Below are 24,701 nucleotides of genomic sequence, written 5' to 3'. Positions count from 1 at the left end.
CCCCTTATTTCTTTTGCATTTACATCGTCCTGGTCTTTCTAAGACTGAGAAGTGCATCAGTAGGTCATTTGTCTGAGAGCGCTCTGATTGTTTTAATGTAAGCACTCAAAGCTATACAGGGAGCCTCCTTCAGTGTTGTCCCCAAGGTTCTGGTGAGTTGCCCTTCCTTTTGTATTTGATTCCAGGAACTTAAAAACTTCCTCCCTGATTTTCTCCAGTCACCAGATATTTGTGTAGCGTCTTTGCTTTTGATCTCTAGTTTTATTTCACTATGATAATGCTAATACAAGAAGTTATTTTGGTTCTTTTTTATTGTTAGACTTGATTTGTGGTCTGGAATGTGTTTGCATGAGAAGCTTGCATAGGCTACTATGAAGAATGTGTACTCCATGTCTATTGAGAGAAAGACTCTATGCAGATGGGTTAGTGCATTTGAGCTGTGGTGTACTTTAACTTGGAAGTGTCTTAATTTTTAGTTCTAGTGAACTATATAAAGATTAGAGCAGGGTGCTGAAGTCAACCACTACTATTGTATCAAAACCTGACCTTTTACGTCTGTTGTAATTTGTTAGTTTTTCTGTGGTCAGATTACTGTCCTTTTATCTGTCACCTCTTAATCTTATGGTGTGTTCTTCTTCTGCTGCTGTTTTGGACATGAGAGCTCTCCTGTTTAGCTGTTCCTCTCATGGAATTTGGGAGTCCCTTTTCTCTTTCCGCCATGGGATCAGGTCATCAGGCGTGCATGGCAAGTACTTTTGCCCACTGAACCATCTTGCCGGCTTCCTGCAAGGAGTTTTTTAGAGTGGTTGCTTGCTTGTTGTGAATTGCCTTAGTGTGTGCTTGTTGTGAAGTGTTCTTATTTCTCAGTCAGTTATAAATGATAGCCTTGCTGGATATAGCAGTCCGGTTAGAAGTTCCTTACCTTCAGGACTTGAAATAATTGTTCCCTATATGTGCTTTAAGATTACTGATGAGAGATCTGATGTGTTTCCCTTTTGAAGTTGGTTGGTGTTTTTCTTGTACTTTTTATATTGTTTTCTTTGTGTTTTGACATCTTGACTGTTATATGTAATGGGGCAGGTCTTCTCTTGTCAGGTCATTGATGCTTCTTGTTTTTTTAGACTTACGTTTTTGTTGCTATTATAATTTCACTGAAGAGGTCCCCTGGCCATTAGTGTTCATCTCAGCACCTTTGTCTACCCCACTGATTCATAAGCATTACATTTGAATTGGTGACTTATATTTTGCCTAAGATAAACAAAAACAAAAACAAAAAACCCTGAGTCTCAATTAAAATAATTCCAGAGTGAAAATAGTAGTGAACAGGTATCCAGGATTTTTAAAAGCAAGAGCCCTTCCTTCTTAGCTTTTCAACAAAAGTAGCATTGCTTCATATTATAAGAGAAAACCCACAGACCATGTCTTAATAAGCAGTGAGTATCCATCTGTGTCCATGTCTTTTCATTCAGTGCCATTTCCTTAGTGACTCACCTGGAGCAGGAGTGCCTGACATTGGATTCTGGGATCCTGGCATAATAAATAGATGAGAAGCAGCATGTTTGCATAATCCAGAGCAGTGGTTCTCAACCCTCCTAATGCTGTGACCCCATAATTCAGTTCCACATGTTGTGGTGATCCCCCAACCATAAGATTATTTCATTGCTACTTCATAATTATATTTTTGCTACTGTTATGAATCATCATGTAAATATCTGATATGCAACCCCAAAGGGGGTCATGACCCCACATGAGAACCACTGGCTTAGCAAGAACTTCCACACTTAAAGTTGGAGATTTCACACACCATTGTGTGATTTATTAAATGGTAATTATTAAATGCTAATTCAATAAGACATTTAAAATTTGTAGTTCTTGTAAATCTACTGAAACAAAAGATAGCATCACTTGCCTTCAAGCGATGCTGGATTGGCTGGATTGCACTCATGTAATTCCTAAGTACAGTTCAGTTGAAAAGTTAGCAATTTGTGAATTATAAATTGCTTTTAATGTCTTAACAGGATGACCTCACACCTCTGTTACTTGCTGTAAAGGAAAATAAGCAGCATATTGTGGAATTTTTAGTAAAGAAAAAAGCAAGTATTCATGCAGTTGATCAGCTTGGAAGGTATAGTAGTTTGTTCTTTCAGGAAACAGTTGGGGCTGGGGAATGACTGTGGGCAAGAGTGCTTATTGTGTGTTTAAATCTCTAACACTCATGTAAAGCCAGTGATGGCTGTGCATGCTTATAATCCACATGTTGGATTGTGGAGAGAAGCTTGCTAACCAGGGTGGATTGGGGAATTTCAGATTTTGTGAGAAGCCTCATCTCAATACGTGTGGAGCATGATAAAGGAATACACCTAATGTCCTCCTCTGGTCTTTGCATGTGTGCACACCTGCACATGTATGTATGCACCACATATCACACACACACACACACACACACACACCTATGTATACACCACACACGCATACGCATACAGCACACACATACAAATACACCACATACACATACTCCTGTACCATACACCATACACATACACGAATACACCACACTCATATATGCATATACTATACACAACACACATATACACCATACACCATATACATGCATATACCATACACCATATACATGTATACATACACCACACATCACACACACACACTAAACAAGCAAAAACTGATGTTGTAATGTGTTAACAGCCACTCAGAAATACAAATTAAGAAGATTAACTTAATTACTAAGATGTTAAAAACATCAATATCTACGTTAGTTAGAAAGACAAGCAGTTATTCAGACTAGACAACACAACATATAGTTGGATTCATATTCCCTTTTAATGAGAAATGTTTGTAGCCTGATCTATGATCAAATATTAGCTATACCAATTTTATAGTTGTTCTATAAACCTTTAGTTTGCTTTTTGACTCAACATTGAATTATTAATTATTTTGTAACATTTTAAACCTCCACTTATATATTCTTTTTAAGTAGAACCTGGGCCTAAGTAGAAATTCCAAATTATTCTTTCTTTCATTTTTTTTCTTAAATTACTTTTGTGAAGAGTGTTGATGTTAGGTTGTCACATGTGTAATCGTCATTACATGCTGTTCATTTTTTCCTGTTTTACTTCTAATAGTCTAACATTTTTTAATTAGCTTGGGCAAAGGAAAAGGAGTAACCTGAAATGGCTAATATCTTTCTTTAGTGAAAATAAGTGATTGGTGGATAATAATGGGAAAAGAGATAGTTTTAGAGTCACACATTGCTAAGCTTAACTCCTGGCTTCCTCATATGAAAGGGAAGATAGTGTATCCTTTGGATTATACAAGGCTTGAGGAGATGGCTCAGTGGGTGAGGGTGCTTGCTGTGCACAGCAAGCAGAAGCATCTTAGTTAGAATCCCCAGCTTCTGTGTAAATAGCCAGGTGAGACTGTGTGTCTGTAACCCTAGCATTGAGGGGGCAGAGACAGGCAGATCCTGGGGCATCTTGGCCGCCCTGCTTAGCCTAAAGGGTTTTGACTAGTCAGCCAAAAGCACTTCTGGTTTGGTGAAAGAGCCTGTTTTAAAGGAGTAGGGTAGAGAGTGGTAAACCAGAAACTTATTTTTTGAGCTAGGCAGGCTGGCCAGTAAGCTCCCAGGATCTGCCTTAGCTTTTCAGAGTGTTTAAAACTTGGATTAACAAGGAAGCTTTTCAGCAGACATCTCTAAGTCAGGAAGATTACATTCCTGCAAGATGTAGGACCTCATCATGACCAACTACATATAACAGAGCAATTTGTCTTCCATGCCAATTAGAGGTAAATGTAGAAATTAAGCATTGTTTAAAGAGAGAATTACTGGTTTCAGAGCTGGAGGAGATAAACAAGGAATAGTGCCTAATCCAAGTCTTAGTCTTTATGTTTTCTGCCCTTGGTGTCATTGATTAGTTCAGTCATAGGAGGCAGTACCTAATTTAATGAGATGTTTGCTGATACATTTAGTTCAAATTACTGTAGCTGGTTAGGGTCAAATAGCCACAAAGAATTGAAGTGCCAATAATCAAGGTAAACCTCAATATTTTGTAACTAACTGCAGCAGTGTTAGAACCTGTAAACAAATACACACTCATTTGGATTCTGCTTGGAACCCCAAAATAGCTTAGCATGTATTTATATTTTCTCTATGGGTCTTCAGAGGAAGTTAAGTAACCGAAAGCACTAAAATCCATGGTTTTTTAAAGGACATACTCAGCCTACGAGAAGTGCATTGCCTACCCTCGCCTGCAGGACTGGGGTTCTGCTGAGGGCTCTTCCATCCTGCCCAGCCATGCTGATTTAATCAGCTGTCTTCAATTCTTCACCATTTCACTTGTGTTTTTCTTTCATTGGAAGGACACTCAAAAGCTTGGAGAGCTTGTACATTTGACTCACATGGGATATGATTCTGATATTGTCTCTGATTTTGTTTGTAATACTGTTATGAATTTAATTAATATAGATAGTAATCATTTTGCTTATCAGGATTAAAATAGTAATGTTTGTCTTTTTTTTTTAACTTAGCAACAGACAAATATTTGAATATGATGGGAAGAGACTAAAAAGTTCTGAAAATAGCAATCCAGGTAAGATTCCTCATGAAGAATCACTCTTTGTGGGTAAACATGTAAAGTTAGGAAAATTTTGGTCATAGAAGCACAATATAAAACTCATTATGTAAGTGATATTCATACTTTTTTTCTTTATTTTCAGTCTGGAATTGAGGATTATTTAAGAAATTAGTTAAAAGAAATTTATAAACTAAAACAGTATTCCTAAAAAAAATCGTTTAATTTTGACCCTTAAAATCCATTAGGAAAATGATTTTCAGTTATTATGCTTTCTGTTTCCTTTATCCGTATTACAGCAAGATGCACTTAGCATAATAATGGATTGTACAGCAAATAGGCTACACTTAATAAGAGAATACTATTATAGTTGTTGAAGTTGCTAATAAAATATTGCAACTAAAAGTAGGTACAGCATTTTTTCACTAATTTTTATCAGTTTCTTCCCTAGGTACAATCTATGACTTTAGGCCAGTGTATGACTCGTAGCTACCACTGGGGTATAATAATCAGAATAATTCCATTGTCCTAAATATTTCCTGGACTCCACCTATTTCTGTCTCCTAGACCCCCACCCCCTGGCAGCCAGTGCTCTTTTACTGTCTTCAGAATTTTGCTTTTTCCTGCATAGTCATGTAGTTGGAATAATACAGTACAGTGAGTGTGTTTCCCAGTTGTTTGAAACATTAAATTCAGTGCCAAGGTAATTGAATATAGTCATTTAAGGTGTTGTTACTTCCACCACACCGCCAAGCCCACTTTGTTCTCTTCTGTTTGTAGCGCAGGTGCTCAACCACTCAACAAAGCCTCAGACTTCACATGAGTAGCATCCTGGGAAATGCTAAGACACTGATCAGTTTGTTTAATTCATACTTTCATAGAATGAGAAAGCTTTTTCTTTTCCCAGGGAAAGCCAACTGTTGTCTCATTCTGAAAGCTTGCGTTAATAGTCTTATTTTTATGCATTAAAAAAAGATTAGTTGTAGAGAGGGAGGAGTGATGAGCAAAGGGATCAAGACCATGCTGGGGAAACCCACAGAAACAGCTGACCTGAACAAGGGAGAGCTCTCGGATCCCAGATTGACAGCTGGGGAACTAGCATAAAACTGAACTAGGCTATCTGAATGTGGGTGTCAGTTGCAGGGCTTGGGCAGTCTATGGGGCTGCTGTCAGTGTAACCAGTATTTATCCCTAGTGTGTGAACTGGCTTTTTGGAGCCCATTCCCAATTGAGGGATTCTTTGCTCAGCCTAGATATAGGGGATAGGGCCTTGCTCCTGCCTCAAATGATGTGACAGACTTTGATAATTCCCCATGGGACATGGTGTGGGGAGTGGGAGGGAAGGAGGGAGAGGGAACTGGGATTGGTATGTAAAATAAGATTGTTTTTAATTTAAATTAAGGAAAAAAAAAAGGATCAGATACTTACTGGAAATTACACAGTATTCCTAGATAGTGCCTATTTGTAGCAGGGTTTTTTTTTTTAAATCCCCAAATGCAGTATTGATTGAAAACCTGGGAAAGCCATATTGTATCATAACAAAATGATTGTACTCTTGTAATTGTTCCCAGTGCTGTTAGTGCAGAATAATCCTGCTGTGATATGGATTCTGCTAATTATGCCATCTACTGTTGCTCTAATAATGTCCAGGTAGGACTATGGTCATAGCACTGGCAGTTTGCCTTTAGGTGTCAGATTTTTATACATTATCCTTTCTTGGGTTTGATAAATACAAAGAAGGAAGGACAAACATCCTTAATGGATTAATTACCTAATCAGTAGTATTGTTAGTATTCATTCTAGGATAGCCTCTAGGTGTGGTACCAAAGAGAAAGCATTAATAATAATAACAACATATTATTTTTACATTGTTCTGTTGTTAATTTTAAATGTACTTTATGTTTTTCTTTAGCAGTGGATAATGGTTCTGAAGATGAATCTTTAACCAGGTAGGTAGGAATATATAACATTGTTAAAGTAAATGTTAGCTGCTTAGAGAATGGAGTGGATAGAGACTAACATTTAATAAGTGTTCTTCTGTGAGCTAGATAATTATATTGTATAGTATGATTCACATTTATTCCTTGCAGGGGTCACAAGAGCTTTGCAAAGTATCTGCTGTTAACCCACCTACCCACCTTCTGCTTTCCTTCCGACTCATTAGGCAGCAGTCACTCAGAAAGGTTAATTAGCATATGATTCCATGGTTAATTGGTGTCTTATCTATGATTTGATTATCTTTTTTAAAGAAAGTCTTTTGTTTATGCTAGGTTTTTAAAAATTATTATTTTATGTTGGAGTGTTTTGCCTGCGTGCCATGTGTGTGCCTGGTGCCCATGGAGACCAGAAGAGGGTATCAGATTCCCTGGAACTGGAGTTACAGGTGGTTGTGAGCTACTGGTTTGGGTGCTGGAAACCAAACTTGGGTTCCTTGGAGGAGCATACGGTGCTCTTAACTGCTGAGCAATCTCTTTAGCCCCCAAATGCAGTCTGCTGCCCCTCTGTGTAGATTCATAGGGGCCTGTGGCAGCACTGGGATAAGATTTGGGACAGGACAGTTTAGAAAGTCAAATTCAGTTATGTTAACTTTGATCTAAAGTCTTCCTTGGAAGTAGTTATATTCCAAGAGTTGACAGTTGCAGTGGCAAGCTGTGCTTTGTTTTCAGTCATCAAAGATGTTACCCAGCTATGGCTGTAGGATCACAGACATTCCAAATTGGGTAAGCCCTGGAGAGGAACTGTTAGACTGGAAGAGAGAATAGTATGCAGACTAATTTGTATTAATTATATTTGGATCTATTTATAGGACTTTAAAAATATTTTACTTATTTGAAATGATTCTCATATAGTCCATGTTGGCCTCAAACTTTTTATGTAGTCAAAGATGTCTTTCAACCTCTGATCTTCTTACCTCCGTCTCCCGAGTACTGGGATTATAGGCATGAACCACAATGTCCAGTTTTATGCCATACTGGAGACTGAATCCAGGGCTCTGCGCATGCTAGAAGTACAATTTCTAATTGTTCTTAGTAATAAAAACTCTGAGTCAGATATTGGGGTTAATGCTGAAGATCAGAGAAGCAAAGTGGCCAGCCACTGGAGTTCTTACCTCTACCAATGCTCAGACCAAAGGGACAATCCTGGCCTCAGACTGCTTAGAGTGCACTGCTCCTCAGACTGCTAGACTGCATCTCTCTCCTATCTCCTACCGTATCATTCTTATCTCCACCTTCTTAGTGCTGGGATTAAAGGCATGTCACTCCAAATGCTGGGATCACCTTTGTGTGAGCTTTGTTTCTCTTTTAGATTGGATCAATTTTGTGTGGCCCAGGCTGGCCTTGAAGTAACAGAGATCTGTCTGCCTCTGTCTCCCAGGTGCTGGGATTAAAGGTGTGTACCACCACTGCCTGGCCTCTATGGCTAACTAATGTGGCTAGCTTTGTACTCTGATCTTCAGGCAAGCTTTATTTGTTAGATCATAAACAAAATATCACCACACAGTTTCGGTTACTAAATATTTCATGGGATTCCCTATACTGTTTTATGGTACCTGGAAGCTATAGGGTCCTAGGTTTGACTACATACCCTCCCTAGCCTGCAACACTCCATGTAAACCTGACTGGCCTTCATCTTATGGCTGTCTGACCCACTTTGTGATTATACGCATGTGCCATCAGACCTGGCTTGAGGGATCCTAATTAGGTCGTTTCCAGGTTGAGTACAAGGCTGCCATTCCTTAGTCTGCTGCTGAGTGTTCGAGCAGGATAGACAGGGTTTGTCCCATGCTATAGGTCCCATCAGATTCTCTTCAGTTCTGAGACAGAAGTGACATCACACATTGATGAGGTCACTAATTTCTTCCTAGATTTCTTTTAAGAACTAGGCTTAGAGTTTTTGTTGGGTATTTTCCTAAGGTCTTCTAACACACCCGATCCTGCTGACTCCTGGCCAACGTCGGATGAGGATGAATACAATTTTGATAGCAAGGTAAAATGCAGTTTTGTGAAAACAATGGTTTTGTTGTGTTGCGTGTATGCTCTTGAATTTAATGGTGGTCTGTCACTGTTCTATGTGGAGTATTGACCAGAGAAACCATTTCACAGAACAATAACTACTATTTTTTTATTTCAATGAATATCAAAGACTGATTGTTCCTTGGGGAGGTAGAGGCTGGAAAATACACAGTGACAGGAAAATTTCATCAAGGAAAACTTCCTACATTGCAGAAAAATGAGGCTGGATCAAAAATTACTTCAATAAATGTACCTTATTAGCACTTGTAAATTATGTGAATATGACTTTTATTGTATACCCAAATTAATCTCTGATGGGCCCAGTTAGTATAGTAAATCATGAACTCTTCATGGTGCCTTTACTTTCTTTTTTTTTATATATATTTTATTTTCCAGTTTAAATTTAGATAAGAAGTGAGGTTGCTTCACAAGTCAGTTCTAGGTCCCTCTCCCATTCCCTCCCCTGCCTTTACTTTCAAAGCTGTAAACATACAGCATGCAGTTTCTGTTCGCTTTTTTCTTGAACACCTCTTCGTGTGACACAGTTTTTGTTTTTCGAGACAGGGTTCCTCTGTGTAGCCTTGGCTATCCTGGAACTCACTCTGTAGACCAGGTTGGCCTCAAACTCACAGATCTGCCTGCCTCTGCTTCCTGAGGGCTGGAATTAAAGGCATGAGCCACCATTGCCCTATTATTTGTTATAGTTTTTAAGTAAGCTTTTCCTCTATTTCTATCTTTACTGTGCATATAAATTACCACAATAGCAGAAATTATAAAAATATACTAATTTAAGTCTGTTTGTTGCAGTTTATGTAGAAAGATTTTCCTACTTCATTACTCTGGTAGATGTTCTGCCACAAATAGTGTCTATTGAATTTCTAGAAATATGGCTTACCTTTATATTCCCTTTAATATAAACTCAGGTTCATTGTGTTGAAGAAATGTCATATATAAAAACATAAAGTCTATTGAAATTCTTAAAACATGCTTACCTTTATATTCCCTTTTGGTGTTTAGATGTAAACTCATGTGAGCTACACTGAGGAAATGTTATGTAAATAAACAAAAAAACCAAGAACAGGTTAGAGAAGTACCATGAAAAAGAAGAAGACACCAGTATATGTTTGCTGCCCTGAAACTGGATTTTGATTATGAATGAGATTATTAAAATATCTTAAGCTTATTTGAGAGCCACCCCATATTGGATTAAATAATATATATATTTGAAGCTGTATATTACCCATAGAATTTTGATTAGCAAATCTTTGTCCAAGTAGGACATTAATGGAACATTGTTCTTTGCAATGTTTTCTTTATCTGGTAATGATGCTACATCTCTCAGGTGATAGTAGATAGCCATGATTAACTAATAAAGCACTATTTTATAGCATATAATTAAACTTTTCATTATAGTAATGTCTACAAAATGTAACTACAAGTCATTATGAGGGATGTACTGTGACTCAAGGCTCTCACACTTCTTTACAAATCTTAGGCTTCAGTGCTGGGCTGGATAGTTTATGTCAGCTTGATACAAGCCAGAGTTATCTGAAAGGAGAAAACCTCAATTGAGAAAATGTCTCCATAAGATCATTTTCTTAATCAGTGATTGATGGGAGAGGACTCAGCCCATTGTGGGTGGTGCTATCCCTGGACTCCTGGTCCTAGGTTCTATAAGAATACAGGCTGAGAAGCCAGTAAGCAGTACCCCTCCATGGCCTCTGCATCAGTTCCTGCCTCTAGGCTCCTGGTCTGTTTGAGTTCCTGTCCTGACTTCCTTTGATGATGAGCAGCAATATGCAAGTCTGAGCTGAATACACCCTCTCCTCCACAACTTTGTATTAGATCAGATAGTAAGAGTGAATATTATAATTATTTTATTTTTATTATGTATTATTATATGATATTTTATAAATTATTTTTGTTTTTTTAGAATGTCCCCAAAATTAACTTAACAGAGCTGTGGGCAGCTGCTCAGCAGTCCAAGAAAAACCGTAAGTCATTTGAAGATGGTCTATTCTTGTGCTATTCATTGATTCAAAAGTAAATATTTTCACATATTCTTTTTTTTCTTTCCTTTCTTATTAATTTATTTATTCATTTATTTTGTGACAGAAACAAAATGTGGCTTTGAGAACCTAGGAAATAGAATCCTGTTTGACAATAGTAATTCCAATAGTGACATTGAAGATGAAGTTGAAATTGGTCCTGGAACATCAGCCAGAGTCCAGACCTCTTCTCCATCCTGTCCGTCACCTGTCCCAATGGTATGTAAATTCTTTGATCTTTAAAGCTCAGGAATCCCTTTAGAATTAAATGGGTTTCTTTTCTCTTTTCATATACATATTGGATCATATTCTTTTTATCCTTTAGGATTCATTTATATGAGTATTTTGCTGCATGTGTGTATGCATGTAGGCCAGAAGCACCAGGTGCACTGGAACTGGGCTTGCATATGACTCTGAGCTACCATGTGGGTGCTGAGAGTTCCAGTTGTGTCCTCTGAAACACAGCAAGTGCTTATAGCTGCTGAGCCATCTTTCTAGCCCCATAGACTACTCTAAAAGCATTCTTCAGGTCTGCCTTCTGGGTCCTCTATACTCCGTGTGGTACTTCTCAGACTGCAGGCACAGATCTTTATCTTTCTGTGATCTACTGTTAGCCATTTTCACTAAACAGTAAATAGCCCCCTGTAAACTGCACTGAAATACTTAAGTCAGTGTTTTCCCATAGGAAGGAGCAACTGAACCCGCACCTGGAAGAGAAGAAAACGGTGCTGATACTGTGGAAAGGGCTTCACAAGAAAACGGTGCTGATACTGTGGAAAGGGCTTCACAAGAGCAACCAAATCGTGACAATTTAACCTGTGCTGGTGGTTGGCACAGAAGTAATAAAAGTGGTGAGTTAGCGAACACTTAAACACTTTCCATGCTTTATACTGTTATAAGAAGCTGAAGTTCTTGATCAGATATAGTGTCTGCTTCTCTTAAATGTTTTTCTCTTGCTCTTTTTTGTTGCTTTCAGTTCTTTTTGAAACTGCTTCAACCCAGTGAAATTCCTTTTTGCTATTATCTTTCCTGTAATGTTGTGAATGTAGATAGACATGCATGTGTTTAAAATTCAGTGATAGACTTTCTTATTAATGTGTGTGTGACTGCATTTTACAGAAATGATGTCTGCATTAGGATTAGGAGAAGAGGAAGAAGAAGAATCACCTTGGGATTCTGAGGTACTGGCTAAGACCATAAATGAAGGTGCTTACTTTCTCACCTATGTAATGCCTTTGAGGGACTCCTGCCTCACATTTTCAACCTAGTTACATACCAAGTGCTGCTCATAGGACAGTTCTGCTAATTTGTGTGATTTATATAATAATGTAGAAGTCAGAAGGAATAACTTTGGATTAAATTTAAGTAAATTAAACCATCATTTCAACCTGTGACCTGAACCTGAAAGGTTGTGTGACAGATATGGGTGTGTGCAAGTCCTATGGGATTCAGAGGGAAAATGTGAACTATAATTTTTATATCTGAAACCTGATAAGGAACAAATGAGACTTGAAAGTGTTATTCTATCTGGATTGTAAAGTATAAACCTTTGAAGGAAATGTCAGGAGAAAGAAAAGAATGAATGTAACTTTCTGGGGTTACAGCAGTTTTGTTTATATTTGTCAGTTTTGTTTATATTTGTCTTAATTTCTTCTTTAATAGATTTAAATTATTTTCAGAAGTGAAATACATTTAGTACCTGTGTAAGATCCATGCTTGAAGTAACTTGAATACCAATAATGATGATCAGTTTTAATGATACCACTGTAGAAAGAGTTGGGGATGGCTTGGAAGTGTAGCAACTGTACATGCTGGAACCACTATAGCCAAAGGACATGTTCATACTTAGTTCTGGCATTGAATATTTATAGAATTTGGTGAGAAATTAATACATCTGAGCATCAGTGACTTTGTCGTACCATAAAGATATGTGATGCACAGGGGTGACAGGGGATAAAAACATTTTGTGAGGTATAATGTGTGTCTGCAAATATGTGGCAGCCAGATCCTAGTGCTCTTCAAAACAAAATGAACGTTGAAGACCGGCTTCATACTTGAGGGCAGTAGAGAAGTAGTGTCAAGAAAAGAATGGGAAGGTGGAAGGGGCATACAGATTTCCAGTTTGGAAATGGTAAGTCTCAATAAACCATTGATTGAGATAACCTAGAGGAATACAGTGGTTTGGTGCATAAGTTCTTCCTAATGAGAGCCTAAATGCTTTGCCCCGGAGTAAATTTCTGTGACTGAGTTACCAGGCAGTTAGATGCTGAATAGTACAAATGAGGGCTCAGTGTTAGAGTAATAATGAACAGAAGACCAAACAATGTATTGTAAGCCAATTTAACTGCTTCATGTAAAGAAAACAGGAGGGGGATTGGATTTCAGATGGAGTGGAGGTGGCATTACTAGGGTGCTTTCTGAGAATGACATTCAAACTGCCAGCTAAGGATGACCTGAGAGTCAAGAACATTCCAAAGAACAGTGAATCACATTTGTTCACTGTTTTGATCTAAATGTTCTGAGATGATTCAGAAGTATGAAGTTGAATATTAATTTATATATGTATGATATACAAAATAATTCCCTAGCACATTTTAAACATATTAAGTATTTTTGCATCCTTATCAAAGCTTACTGCATATTTTAGAAGTTCTTTTTGATTGGGAAAGGGTCATGTTCTACATTTTATTTTTTGTGGGTTTTATTTGTACAATCAGAAAAGGTTTTATCATTTTTACTCAGCCATTTTTGCTGGCAGTACTTTTTTTTTTTTTTTTTGGTTTTATGAGACAGGGTTTCTCTGTATTGTTTTGGAGGCTGTCGGTCCAGCCTGGCCTCGAACTCACAGAGATCCGCCTGCCTCTGCCTCCCAAGTGCTGGGATTAAAGGCGTGCGCCACCACCGCCTGGCTGGCAGTAAAAATTTTTACAAAAAAAATACTTAGATCTTTCTAAGCCTTAGTTTACCTAAATATAGGAACTTCTACAATGTTCTTTCTATGTGTAACCAATGTGACGTGTGACACATTCTAGAGTTTCTTACCATACATGCTAGGTTTCTTATTTTGACTTTAAATTTCTATCATTCGTCATATTTTAAATATTTCATGCTGTGTCAAAGTGAACTTAACAGATTTCTTAAGATATCTGTTTCTTTTTTCAATTTTTAAATTCAAATTAGAAACAATCTTGTCTTACATGTCAATTCCAGTTCCCTCTCACTCCCCTCCTTCTCTGCCCACCTCCAACCCCCTATCTCATCCCCTTTATGCTCCTCAGGGAGGGTGGGGTCTTCCATGGGGGATCTTCAAAGTCTGTCACATCATTTGCAGCAGGGCCTAAGCCCTCCCCCATATGTCTAGGCCGAGAGAGTATCCCTCTTTGTGGAATGGGCTCCCAAAGTCCATTTGTACACTAGGGATAAATACCGATCCACTACCAGAGGCCCTATAGACTGCCCAGTTCTCCTAACTGATACCCATGTTCAGGGAGTCTGGGTCGGTCCTATGTTGGTTTCCCAGCTATCAGTCTGGGGTTCATGAGCTCCTCCCTTGTTCAGGTCAGCTGTGTCTGTGGGTTTCTCCAGCCTGGTCTTGACCCCTTTGCTCATCACTCCTCCCTCTCTGTAACTGGATTCCAGTAGTTTGGCTCAGTGTTTAGCTGTGGATCTCTGCTTCTGCTTCCATCAGCTACTGGATGAAGGCTCTAGGTTGGCATATAAGGTAGTTATCAATCTCACTATAGGAAAGGGCATTTAAGATAGCCTCTCCACTATTGCTTAGATTGTTAGTTGGGGGTCATCTTTGTAGATCTCTGGACATTTCCCTAGTCCCAGGTTTCTCTTTAGAACTATTATGGCTTCCCCTATTATGGTATCTCTTTTCTTGCTTTCCTGTATCACCTCCCCGCCCCAATCTTCCTGCTCCCTCATGTCCTCCTCTCCTCTCCCCTCCTCCCCTTCTCTTTCTTCTAACTCCCTCTCCCCTCCCCCGATATCCCCGAATTAGTTCAGGAGATCTTGTCTCTTTCCCCTTCTCTGGGGGACCATGTATGTCTCTTTTAGGGTCCTCCTTGCTTCCTAGCTTCTCTGGTGGTATGGATTGTAGACTGGTAATCCTTTGCTCTGTCTAAAATACCATGCTTGTCCTTTTGTGACTGGGTTGCTTCACGCAGGATGGTTTCTTTTAGTTCCATTCGTTTGCCTGCAAATTTCAAGATTCCATTGTTTTTTTTCCACTGAGTATTACTCCATTGTGTAAATGTACCACATTTTCTTTATCCATTCTTCAGTTGAGGGGCATCTAGGTTGCTCCCAGGTTCTGGCTATTACAAATAATGGTGTTATGAACATAGTTGAACAGATGTCCTTGTTGTATGAGCATGACTCCTTTGGGTATATGCCTAAGAGTGGAATTGCTGAGTCTTGAGGTAGACTGATTCCCATTTTCCTGAGGAACTGCCATACTGATTTCCAAAATGGCTGTACAAGTTTGCACTCCCACCAGCAGTGGAGGAGTGTTCCCCTTTCTCCACATACTCTCCAATATAAACTGTTCTTGGTGTTTTTGATTTTAGCTATTCTGACAGGAGCAAGATGGTATCTCAGAGTTGTTTTGATTTGCATTTCCCTGATGGCTAAGGATGTTAAGCACTTTCTTAAGTCTCTTTCAACTATTTTAGATTCTGCTATTGAGAATTATCTATTTAGTTCTATACCCCACTTTTTAATTCAATTATTTGGTGTTTTTTTGACTAGCTTCTTGACTTCTTTGTATATTTTGGAAATCAGCCCTCTGTCAGATGTAGGGTTGGTGAATATCTTTTCCCATTCTGTGGACTGCCGTTTTGTCTTGTTGCCTGTGTCCTTTGCCTTACAGAAGCTTCTCAGTTTCAGGAGGTCCCATTTATTAATTGTTGATCTCAGTGTCTGTGCCACTGGCGTTGTGTTCAGGAAATGGTCTCCTGTACCAGTTCGTTCAAGGGTACCTCCCACTTTCTATTCTAAAAGGTTCAGTATGGCTGGATTTATGCTGAGGTCTTTGATCCATTTGGACTTAAGTTTTGTGCATGGTGATAGACATGATCTATCTACAGTTTTCTACATGCCAGCAACCAGTTATGCCAGCACCATTTGTTGAAGATGCTTTCTTTTTCCATTGTATAATTTTAGCTTCTTTGTCAAAAATCAGGTGTTCATAGATGTGTGGGTTGATATCAGGGTTTTCAATTCAATTCCTTTGGTCTACCTGTCTGTTTTTATGCCTGTACCAAGCTGTTTTCAGGACTATAGCTTTATAATAGAGTTTGAAGTCAGGGATGGTGATGCCTCGAGAAGTTCCTTTATTGTACAGGGTTGTTTTGGCTATCCTGGGTCTTTTGTTTTTCCATTTAAGTTGAGTATTATTCTTTCTTTCTTTTTTTTATATTTATTTATTTATTTTTATTTAACTTTTTACATGTGTTATTCTCAGTTTCCTTTCCCTCCCCTCCTACCCTGGCCCCCGAGTATTATTCTTTCAAGGTCTGTGAAGAATTGTGCTGGTATTTTGATGGGGATTACATTGAATCTGTAGATTGCTTTTGGCAAGATTCCGTTTTTACTATGTTGAGCCTACCTATCCAAGAGCATGGAAGATCTTTCCATTTTCTGGTATGTTTAATTTCTTTGTTTAAAGACTGAAAGTTCTTGCTATACAGGTCTTTCACTTGTTTGTAAGTGTTACCCCAAGATATTTTATGTTATTTGTGGCTATTGTAAAGGGTGATGTTTCTCTGATTTCTTTCTCAGCCCATTTATCATCTGTATATAGTAGGGCTACTAATTTCTTTTGAGTTAATCTTGCATCCTGCCACTTTGCTGACGATGTTTATCAGCTGTAAGAGTTCCCTGATAGAGTTTTTTGGGTCATTTATGTAAGCTATCATATCATCTGCAAATAGTGAAAGCTTCCTTTCCAGTTTATATCCCTTGATCTCCTTTTGTTGTCTTATTGTTCTAGCTAGAACTTCAAGTACAATGTTGAAGAGGTATGGGGAGAGGGGACAGCCTTGTCTTGTTCCTGATTTTAGGAGAATCATGTTGAGTTTCTATCCATTTAATTTGATGTTGGCTGTTGGCTCACTATATATGTTTTTTTTTTTTTTTTTTTTTTTTTTGGTTTTTCGAGACAGGGTTTCTCTGTATTGTTTCGGGGGCTATCGGTCCAGCCCAGCCTCGAACTCACAGAGATCCGCCTGCCTCTGCCTCCCGAGTGCTGGGATTAAAGGCGTGCGCCACCACCGCCCGGCATGGTTTTTATTATGTTTAGGTATGTTCCTGTTATCCCTGATCTCTCCAAGACCTTTATCATGAAGGGATGTTGGATTTTGTCAACGGCTTTTTCAGCCTCAAGTGAGATGATCATGTGGTTTTTCTTTTTCAGTTTGTTTATATAGTGGATTACATTGATACATTTTCGTATGTTGAACCATCTCTGCATCCCTGGGATGAATCATCATGGTGAATGATTTTTCTGATGTGTTCTTGGATTCAATTTGCCAGTATTTTACTGAGTGTTTTTGCATCAATGTTCATGATGGGTATTAGTCTGTAGATCTCTTTGTTAGTTGTATCTTTGTGTGGTTTGGGTACCAAGGTAATTGTAGTCTCATAAAAAAGAGCTTAGTAATGAAACTTCTGCTTCTATTGTGTAGAACACTTTGAGGAGTATTGGTATTAGCTCTTTGAAGTTCTGGTAGAATTCTGCACTGAAATCATCTGGTCCTGAGCTTTTTATGGTTGGGAGACTTTTGACGACTGCTTCTATTTCATTAGGGGTTATTGGTCTGTTTAAATTGCTTATCTGTTCTTGATTTAGTTTTGGTAAGTGATATCTATCCAGAAAATTGTCCATTTCCTTTCAATTTTCTTACATTGCATGGAGAATAAGGAAGTAATGTTAAGTGTTCTGAGCTTAGTTGCTTGCTGAAACATGAAAATAAATTAATTTTTTAATGACTATGTTCTTCTGATCTTCCATGCTCATCTTCATACTTGGTAACCAGATGCAGAGCAAAGATAGATATGATGTAGACAGCACATACAAGTTTCTTTATTGACATGTCTCTTCTCAGAGCATGCTTGTCTGGTTTCCTAACAGTGTTTAAAGCAAGAAATTGAAATATTTTAGAAAACAATAAGGAATCCTTATGTAACGCATTTTGATGTCTGCTTCAACAGAGTATCTCTGACAGTGTTTCACTGAAAGGTGTAGGTCATTTATCTGGAACTGCAGATCAAACAGGAGAGACTAGAAAACGTGGACAAGTAGAAGGTAAGAACTGTCTTATTTTTAAAAAGTCGTTTGACAGATGTCTATAGAATATAATATATTTTTAGAAGTAAGCAGTTGTGTATGAATTCCCAGGGTTCAGCAGAATAAACTGGGAGTGTTGCTAAGAGCTGCACTGCACTGCCTGTCCGCTGGAAGCTGTTCTGAAGCTTGAGGGAAAGAGCACTAAAGATAAGAATGACAGAGAGTGCAGAGGACAGACGATGGGCAAGAAAGGGAGGCGTGTCGTGATGGGTGGGAAAGTGCTGTAAGGCTGTATGTAGATGCGAGCACAGCATCAGAGACACGGGAGATACGAATCATTACCTAGTGTGGGAGGAGCAGAGTGAGTTCCACTCCTGTTTTCTGGATGCCGAGAAGACCAGGGTCAAAGTGCCTGATCATGCAGAGCCATTGCCATTTCCTTTAGACAAACATGCACCTGTGTGTCACTTACTCTCTTGTCTCCTGACCAAATGACATGAAACAGCTTAGGGTGTATTTGGGTTTACAGCTTACCAGAGAGTACTGTCTTTATCAGGGTGGCATTTTGAGACAGTTCAGATAGCTGGTCATTTAGTGTCTTAGGTGGGAAGTAGAGACTGGGCAGGGGGCCAGGGATGCGGGGTGGTGGTGGTGATTCTGTGGTTAAAACCCCAAGACCCTCTCATGACCTGCTCCCTCTAGCAAAGCTCCACCTGCTAAAGATTTTACAACCATTAGGAATAGCGCTACCAACTGGGGACCAAGTGCAACACACGAGCTTCTGTGGACCTTCTCAGACTCTAGCCATATGTACATGTGTATGCGTATGTTGTCCTCTAAAATGTTGCTACTTTACAGAAAAATTTTCTATAGGCCAAAACAATAGAAAGAAGAAAATAGAGCTCAGGAAAGCCATGTCCTGCAAAAGTCCATGAGAAGGGTGAACTCTGCCGTCTCTGGGGAATGATAGGAACTTGAGGTTCATTTCCAGAAGTATATAGTGTGATGGGAATTTGGAATTGGACTCATCACAGAGCAGTTTCTCTGACTTTAATGAATCAATTTCTGGTGTTGACAAAAAATATAGCACTCACTTCCAAAGAAATAGAAGATTGTTCTGGAGTTAAATAGGACTGTTCATAACCTATTCATGTTCTTGGAGTTTTTATATCAAAACAACAAAAATCAGCCATAAATCAATATGTCTTAAAAATACATGATGGAAGCTACCTCTCTGTTTCTGTTTTTGCTATGCAAGCTTGAGGATCTGCATTTAACTCCCTTACAACAAACAAAACAGGTGTCATTTACTTGTGATTCAGGACTGGGAAGGCAAAGACAGACAGGTCACCAGAGTTTGCTGACCAGCCAGCCTAGCCTGCTCAGCAAGTACTAGGCCAATGAGAGATTCTGTCTCAAAAACATCAAGAACAACCACCAAAAAACAAAAAGCTTATGGACAGTGGACAGTGTCTGGGTACCATGGGTTCTGTGTACCTGCAGGCACATGAACACAGTCTTCTCTTCCCTCCCTCTACAACACACACACACACACACACACACACAACACATATACAACACGCACACAACACACATGCAACACACACACACACAAGACACACACATCATACACATATATCACACATATCACACTTACATGCCACACACATACAATGCACACCACACACACAGATCCACCCACCATAATAAATGGGTAAAGACATTAGGAGAATGGTTTACAGAAAGTCTCTGCTCCAGGCATCAGATTATATTTAATAATGCTCTCGACCTTTGAGTTGGTGGAATCTATGGGGTCTGTACATTCCAAAAAGGAGTATGCTTGGCAGTCACAAGGATGGTGGGCCAAATACTGAAATGGAAAATAGTCAGCTGACTGTGGTCTCAAAGTGATTTGGCTCTGGACCTGCATCGTTCCAATTCTCTGTAATTATTGACATATTAGTCAGCCTTGTGAAATATTTAACATAGGTGTGGCTTTTTTTTTCTGTAAATTGTAAATTTTAATTCGTACTTTCCCATGTTGACCAAAGACTCAGGTAAAATCCCAAGGTGAGATTTGAATGACTACTGAGTGTGCCAAAGATAAGCCAAGGGAATCTGGTTCTGAACGGACCTGCAATGTTCTGGTACTCTGCAATCACAGGAGTTGTGGTCTTCAGCCACTGGAGCCTTTAGCACACATGCGGCTCCTCCCCCTGAGAACTTAGTGGACAGTTCATTTTCTGCATGTAAAGCCAACAATGCTTTGATATCCTGTGGTCCTGGGAAGACTCACTTCTAGAATCTGATTAAGACAGGATGAGTAGCAGGAAATATTATTTAATTTAAAAAATACAAATTATAGTAAATAATACAAGAGTTCTTATTAGAAGATAGTGATAAAAGTGGAATCTTTAAACATGTAAGACTTTGTTCAAGTAATTTAAGATGTCTGAGTAAGTAGACAGTCATAACAAAATCATGATTAATGGAAGGACATAATGTCTTCAGTGTGGCTTTACTAAACCAAAATTAGCATTTTTGTCATTTAGGAATATATCAATGAAAAATTAATACCTAAATATTAAATTATTTAAGAAACATAGAAAGTGAGAGAATTTTTGTTACAAGGATTTTGAGTTCAGTTACTTGATATAGACAGTTGCTAATGTATCGGAAGATGATTGTAACCCAGCTTTTATGAAGTCCTTGTAGAAGTTTTCTTAAAGGCTGGCACAAGTTGGAGGTGAGAAAGGTAAATTTAAGAGTTTATCAATTATGAGGGTTTGTGTGCAGGAAGTGGGTACCTTCCTTTCTGGAGGTGAGAAAGGTAAATTTAAGAGTTTATCAATTATGAGGGTTTGTGTGCAGGAAGTGGGTACCTTCCTTTCTGGAGGTGAGAAAGGTAAATTTAAGAGTTTATCAGTTATGAGGGTTTGTGTGCAGGAAGCAGGTACCTTCCTTTCTGGAGGTGAGAAAGGTAAATTTAAGAGTTTATCAGTTATGAGGGTTTGTGTGCAGGAAGTGGGTACCTTCCTTTCTGGAGGTGAGAAAGGTAAATTTAAGAGTTTATCAGTTATGAGGGTTTGTGTGCAGGAAGCGGGTACCTTCCTTTCTGGAGGTGAGAAAGGTAAATTTAAGAGTTTATCAGTTATGAGGGTTTGTGTGCAGGAAGTGGGTACCTTCCTTTCTGGAGGTGAGAAAGGTAAATTTAAGAGTTTATCAATTATGAGGGTTTGTGTGCAGGAAGTGGGTACCTTCCTTTCTGGAGGTGAGAAAGGTAAATTTAAGAGTTTATCAGTTATGAGGGTTTGTGTGCAGGAAGCGGGTACCTTCCTTTCTGGAGGTGAGAAAGGTAAATTTAAGAGTTTATCAGTTATGAGGGTTTGTGTGCAGGAAGTGGGTACCTTCCTTTCTGGAGGTGAGAAAGGTAAATTTAAGAGTTTATCAGTTATGAGGGTTTGTGTGCAGGAAGCGGGTACCTTCCTTTCTGGAGGTGAGAAAGGTAAATTTAAGAGTTTATCAGTTATGAGGGTTTGTGTGCAGGAAGCGGGTACCTTCCTTTCTGGAGGTGAGAAAGGTAAATTTAAGAGTTTATCAATTATGAGCGTTTGTGTGCAGGAAGTGGGTACCTTCCTTTCTGGAGGTGAGAAAGGTAAATTTAAGAGTTTATCAGTTATGAGGGTTTGTGTGCAGGAAGCGGGTACCTTCCTTTCTGGAGGTGAGAAAGGTAAATTATCAGTTATGAGGGTTTGTGTGCAGGAAGCGAGTACCTTCCTTTCTGGAGGTGAGAAAGGTAAATTATCAGTTATGAGGGTTTGTGTGCAGGAAGTGGGTACCTTCCTTTCTAGGCTGATGAAGTCTTTGATATGACATCTTTCCCAGTTGATGGAGCTACCTTGTCTTAGCGCTTATTCTACCAATATTTTCTTCCCTGGGAGCTCACGTTTGAAAGATGGTAATCAATTCTGGGTTTTTAATTATTGTGTTTAAAAGTTTCTTATAATTGTGTCTATCTCTTTCATTTTTATTTTTAAATACTTTTTAATCTTTGAGAATTTCTTTTTTATGTATATGGTATCTCCTAGTGTAATTTATGAATGTTTATCTTATTTATTGGCTTAAATTTTTCTTTTTCATATACTATATTTTTTGGTCATATCCCCCTCTTTCTGCCCACTCAACTTCCTGTTCTTCAAAAAAAATAATAAACAGAAAGACAAAAAAATAGCAAAAGCAAAACAAAAGTACAAAACATGGAGTCTGTTTTGTGTTGGTCAACTATTCCTGAGCAGGGGACCTGCTTGGAGTGTGGTTGATTTCCCCAGTGTCATTCTATTGGAGAAAATTGACTTTCCCTTTTCCAGCAGGCATCTATTGCAAACAGCTTCTTGTTTAGAGGTAGAACTTTGTGTTCACTGCCCATTCTCTTTCTTGAACATGTGCATGTCTTGTGCATGTTTTCAAGATTTCTGTGAGTTCATGTCAGTCAGCCCTATTGTGTCTGGAAGACATTATTTCCTTGAAGTCATCTACCACCTCTGGCTCTTAGAATCAGTCCACTTCCTCCTCTATGTAGATCTCTGAGCCTTGAGAGTAAGGACTTGATAAGGACATCCCATTTACGGCTGAGTGCTCTGAAGTCTCGCTCCTGCATCCTCCAGTCTTAGGTCTCTGTGCTAATTCCCATCTTTGCATGAAGACGCCTCTCTGATGAAGGTTTGGCAATGCACCCATCCTCTTTGGGATTTCTTGTTGGCAGCCATGCAGACTGGGGTGAAGTAGTATCCCAGAGTAGTTTTAATTTGCATTTCCATGATGACTAGAGATATTCAAGACTGTTAAAAATAGTTATTGGCCATTTGTGTTTCTTCTGAAAGTTGTCCAATTCATTAGCCTATTTGTTGGTTAGTATTTTTGTTTCTTTGGTATTTAACTTCCACAGTTCTTTGCGAATTCTCAACATTAGCCCCCTATTTGAAGTATATTGGTAAAGTAACCTTCATATATACCAGCAGTATACTCTCAGAAAAAGAAAATAAGAAAAATATTCCATTTATATTAGGTTAGAATATACCTAACTGAAGGTGTGAAAGACCTTTCCAATGAGAATGTCAAGACTATGAAAAAGGAAATCCTAGAAGATGCTAGATGATGGAAAGAGCTTCCATGCTCCTGAAGTGACAGTATCAATACTATGAAAATGGCAACATAACCAAAATTAACCTACACATTAATGGCAACCTCCATCAAAAGCCCCATGATATTTCACTAAGAGAAAAAAACCTTAAGAACTCATAAGGAATTATAAAAGACTACCAATAGCCGAAACAGCCCTGAGGTATTAGAGGCAGCTAGAGGTATCACAATAACTTACCGATAGAGCTAGAGTGCTCAAGGCAGACCTTCTGACATGAAAACAGACATGCGACCACTGAAGCCAAATAGAAGACCCTGAATAGACCAGGAAGACTATGGTCACCTAATCTTTGACAAAGGCTAAGTCATGCAATGGAAAAAAAAAAGACTTTAACAAATGGTATTGATAAAACCTGTAGAAGAATAAAATTAGACTCATGTCTCTCCTTGTATAAAATTCAATTTGAAATGAGTATCAAAGACCTTAAAATAAGCCATAAAATGCTAAAATTTCTAGAAGGAAACACAAGGGAAGCCAGGCATGGTGACTGATGCCTTTAGTCCCAGGTCTCAGAGGCAGAGGCAGGCAGATTCTAAGAGTTTGAGGCCAGCCTGGTCTACATGGTGAGTTCCAGAACAGGGAGACCCTGTTTTGAAAAAGAAAAACATCCAAGCAAAGAAACAAAACACAAGGAATACTTTTCAAGACACTGAATAAGAAATTCCTAAATAGGACTTCAATAGCACAGGAAGCCCCAGATCCAACAGAGGGGCTGTGTGAAGTCAAATTTCTGCACAGCAGGAGAGTCTGTTAACAGAGCAAGCAGATAACCCATAGAATGGAGGGATGATTCTCAATAGAATGTTTCCTACTGTTATGTTGGTCACTGTCCAGCATCTAAAAGCTTTATCTAGTGAGAAAACACCCAGATTTAGTATTTGGATTAAATTGAATCACTGAGTCCTAAATGACTCAGTCAGTAAATGTATCCAGTTTTCTATAAATGTTACTATAAGTCATATTGTTAATACCAGAGAATCAGGTTCCATGTTGTATCAACATAGTGAATTTTGACCTTGGGAATTTTTTTATGTGTGTTGGTGTTTTGTCTGTGTGAGGGTGTCGGATCCCCTGGAACTGGAGGAAGGAGCAGAATCTAGGTTCTGTTGGAGCTGATGCTAGGGAACTCTTGTTGCCTCAGTACATCTGCAGTCGTATTGGGTTATTGCTGCTTCAGATGTTACCGGGATTAGGAAGTGCTGTTAGAATTTGATTTACCACAGTCACACAGCTGTCCTCTGAATAACTGGCAGTCATCAGGTCTCATTAACGTATTACTTAGATTAGATTAATTACATATTCAAACCTTTGCTGTCATTGGAGATAGCTAATTTTCTGATAAAGTAGTTGTTTCGTGGAAATTTATTAAAGACTAACATGATGAACAGCTAAACCAAACTGATTTTAAAGCACAGTGTTATATTTTATTTCTTTTTTTGATTTTTTTCGAGACAGGGTTTTTCTGTGTAGCCCTGGCTGTCCTGGAACTCACTTTGTAAACCAGGCTGGCATCGAACTCACAGAGGTCTGTTTGCTTCTGCCTCCTGATTGCTGGGATTA

The 24,701-nt window shown here is 38.7% G+C and overlaps 2 protein-coding genes across 7 annotated transcripts in view; both read left to right on the top strand.

Moving 5' to 3' along the window:
• Positions 1–24,701, top strand: part of Ankrd30a (ankyrin repeat domain 30A) — a 65,034-nt gene that overhangs the window by 2,921 nt on the left and 37,412 nt on the right. For 4 of the 6 annotated variants that reach the window (XR_001196216.3, XM_013110432.3, XM_013110429.3 and 1 more), the window contains exons 4-12: positions 2,019–2,125; positions 4,543–4,604; positions 6,499–6,535; positions 8,501–8,573; positions 10,533–10,593; positions 10,715–10,866; positions 11,333–11,498; positions 11,767–11,828; positions 17,866–17,959. Coding sequence is in view for 5 of the 6 variants with exons in the window: in XM_013110432.3 (XP_012965886.2) it covers positions 2,019–2,125; positions 4,543–4,604; positions 6,499–6,535; positions 8,501–8,573; positions 10,533–10,593; positions 10,715–10,866; positions 11,333–11,498; positions 11,767–11,828; positions 17,866–17,959 (814 nt within the window). In the remaining variant the exon portion in view is untranslated. The remainder of the gene's footprint in view (positions 1–2,018; positions 2,126–4,542; positions 4,605–6,498; positions 6,536–8,500; positions 8,574–10,532; positions 10,594–10,714; positions 10,867–11,332; positions 11,499–11,766; positions 11,829–17,865; positions 17,960–24,701) is intronic. The other 2 variants (XM_013110433.3, XM_013110430.3) reach the window with 1 other exon arrangement.
• Positions 19,565–24,623, top strand: LOC121136653. The gene is made up of 2 exons (XM_040737354.1): positions 19,565–20,687; positions 20,763–24,623. The coding sequence occupies exon 2, from the start codon at positions 20,795–20,797 to the stop codon at positions 21,812–21,814; it is 1,020 nt and encodes a 339-aa protein (XP_040593288.1). The 5' UTR covers positions 19,565–20,687; positions 20,763–20,794; the 3' UTR covers positions 21,815–24,623.

Source organism: Mesocricetus auratus, unplaced genomic scaffold (genome assembly GCF_017639785.1).
Source record: "Mesocricetus auratus isolate SY011 unplaced genomic scaffold, BCM_Maur_2.0 Super-Scaffold_100676, whole genome shotgun sequence".
NCBI lineage: Eukaryota > Metazoa > Chordata > Mammalia > Rodentia > Cricetidae > Mesocricetus > Mesocricetus auratus.
The sequence above is the reverse complement of the archived record's forward strand: the minus strand, read 5'-3'. Positions and strand labels throughout refer to the sequence as shown.

What these genes read in the sequence shown, in the direction of transcription:
- LOC121136653 (XM_040737354.1), top strand. Translation starts at nt 20,795, where the DNA reads ATGAGGGTTTGTGTGCAGGAAGTGGGTACCTTCCTTTCTGGAGGTGAG.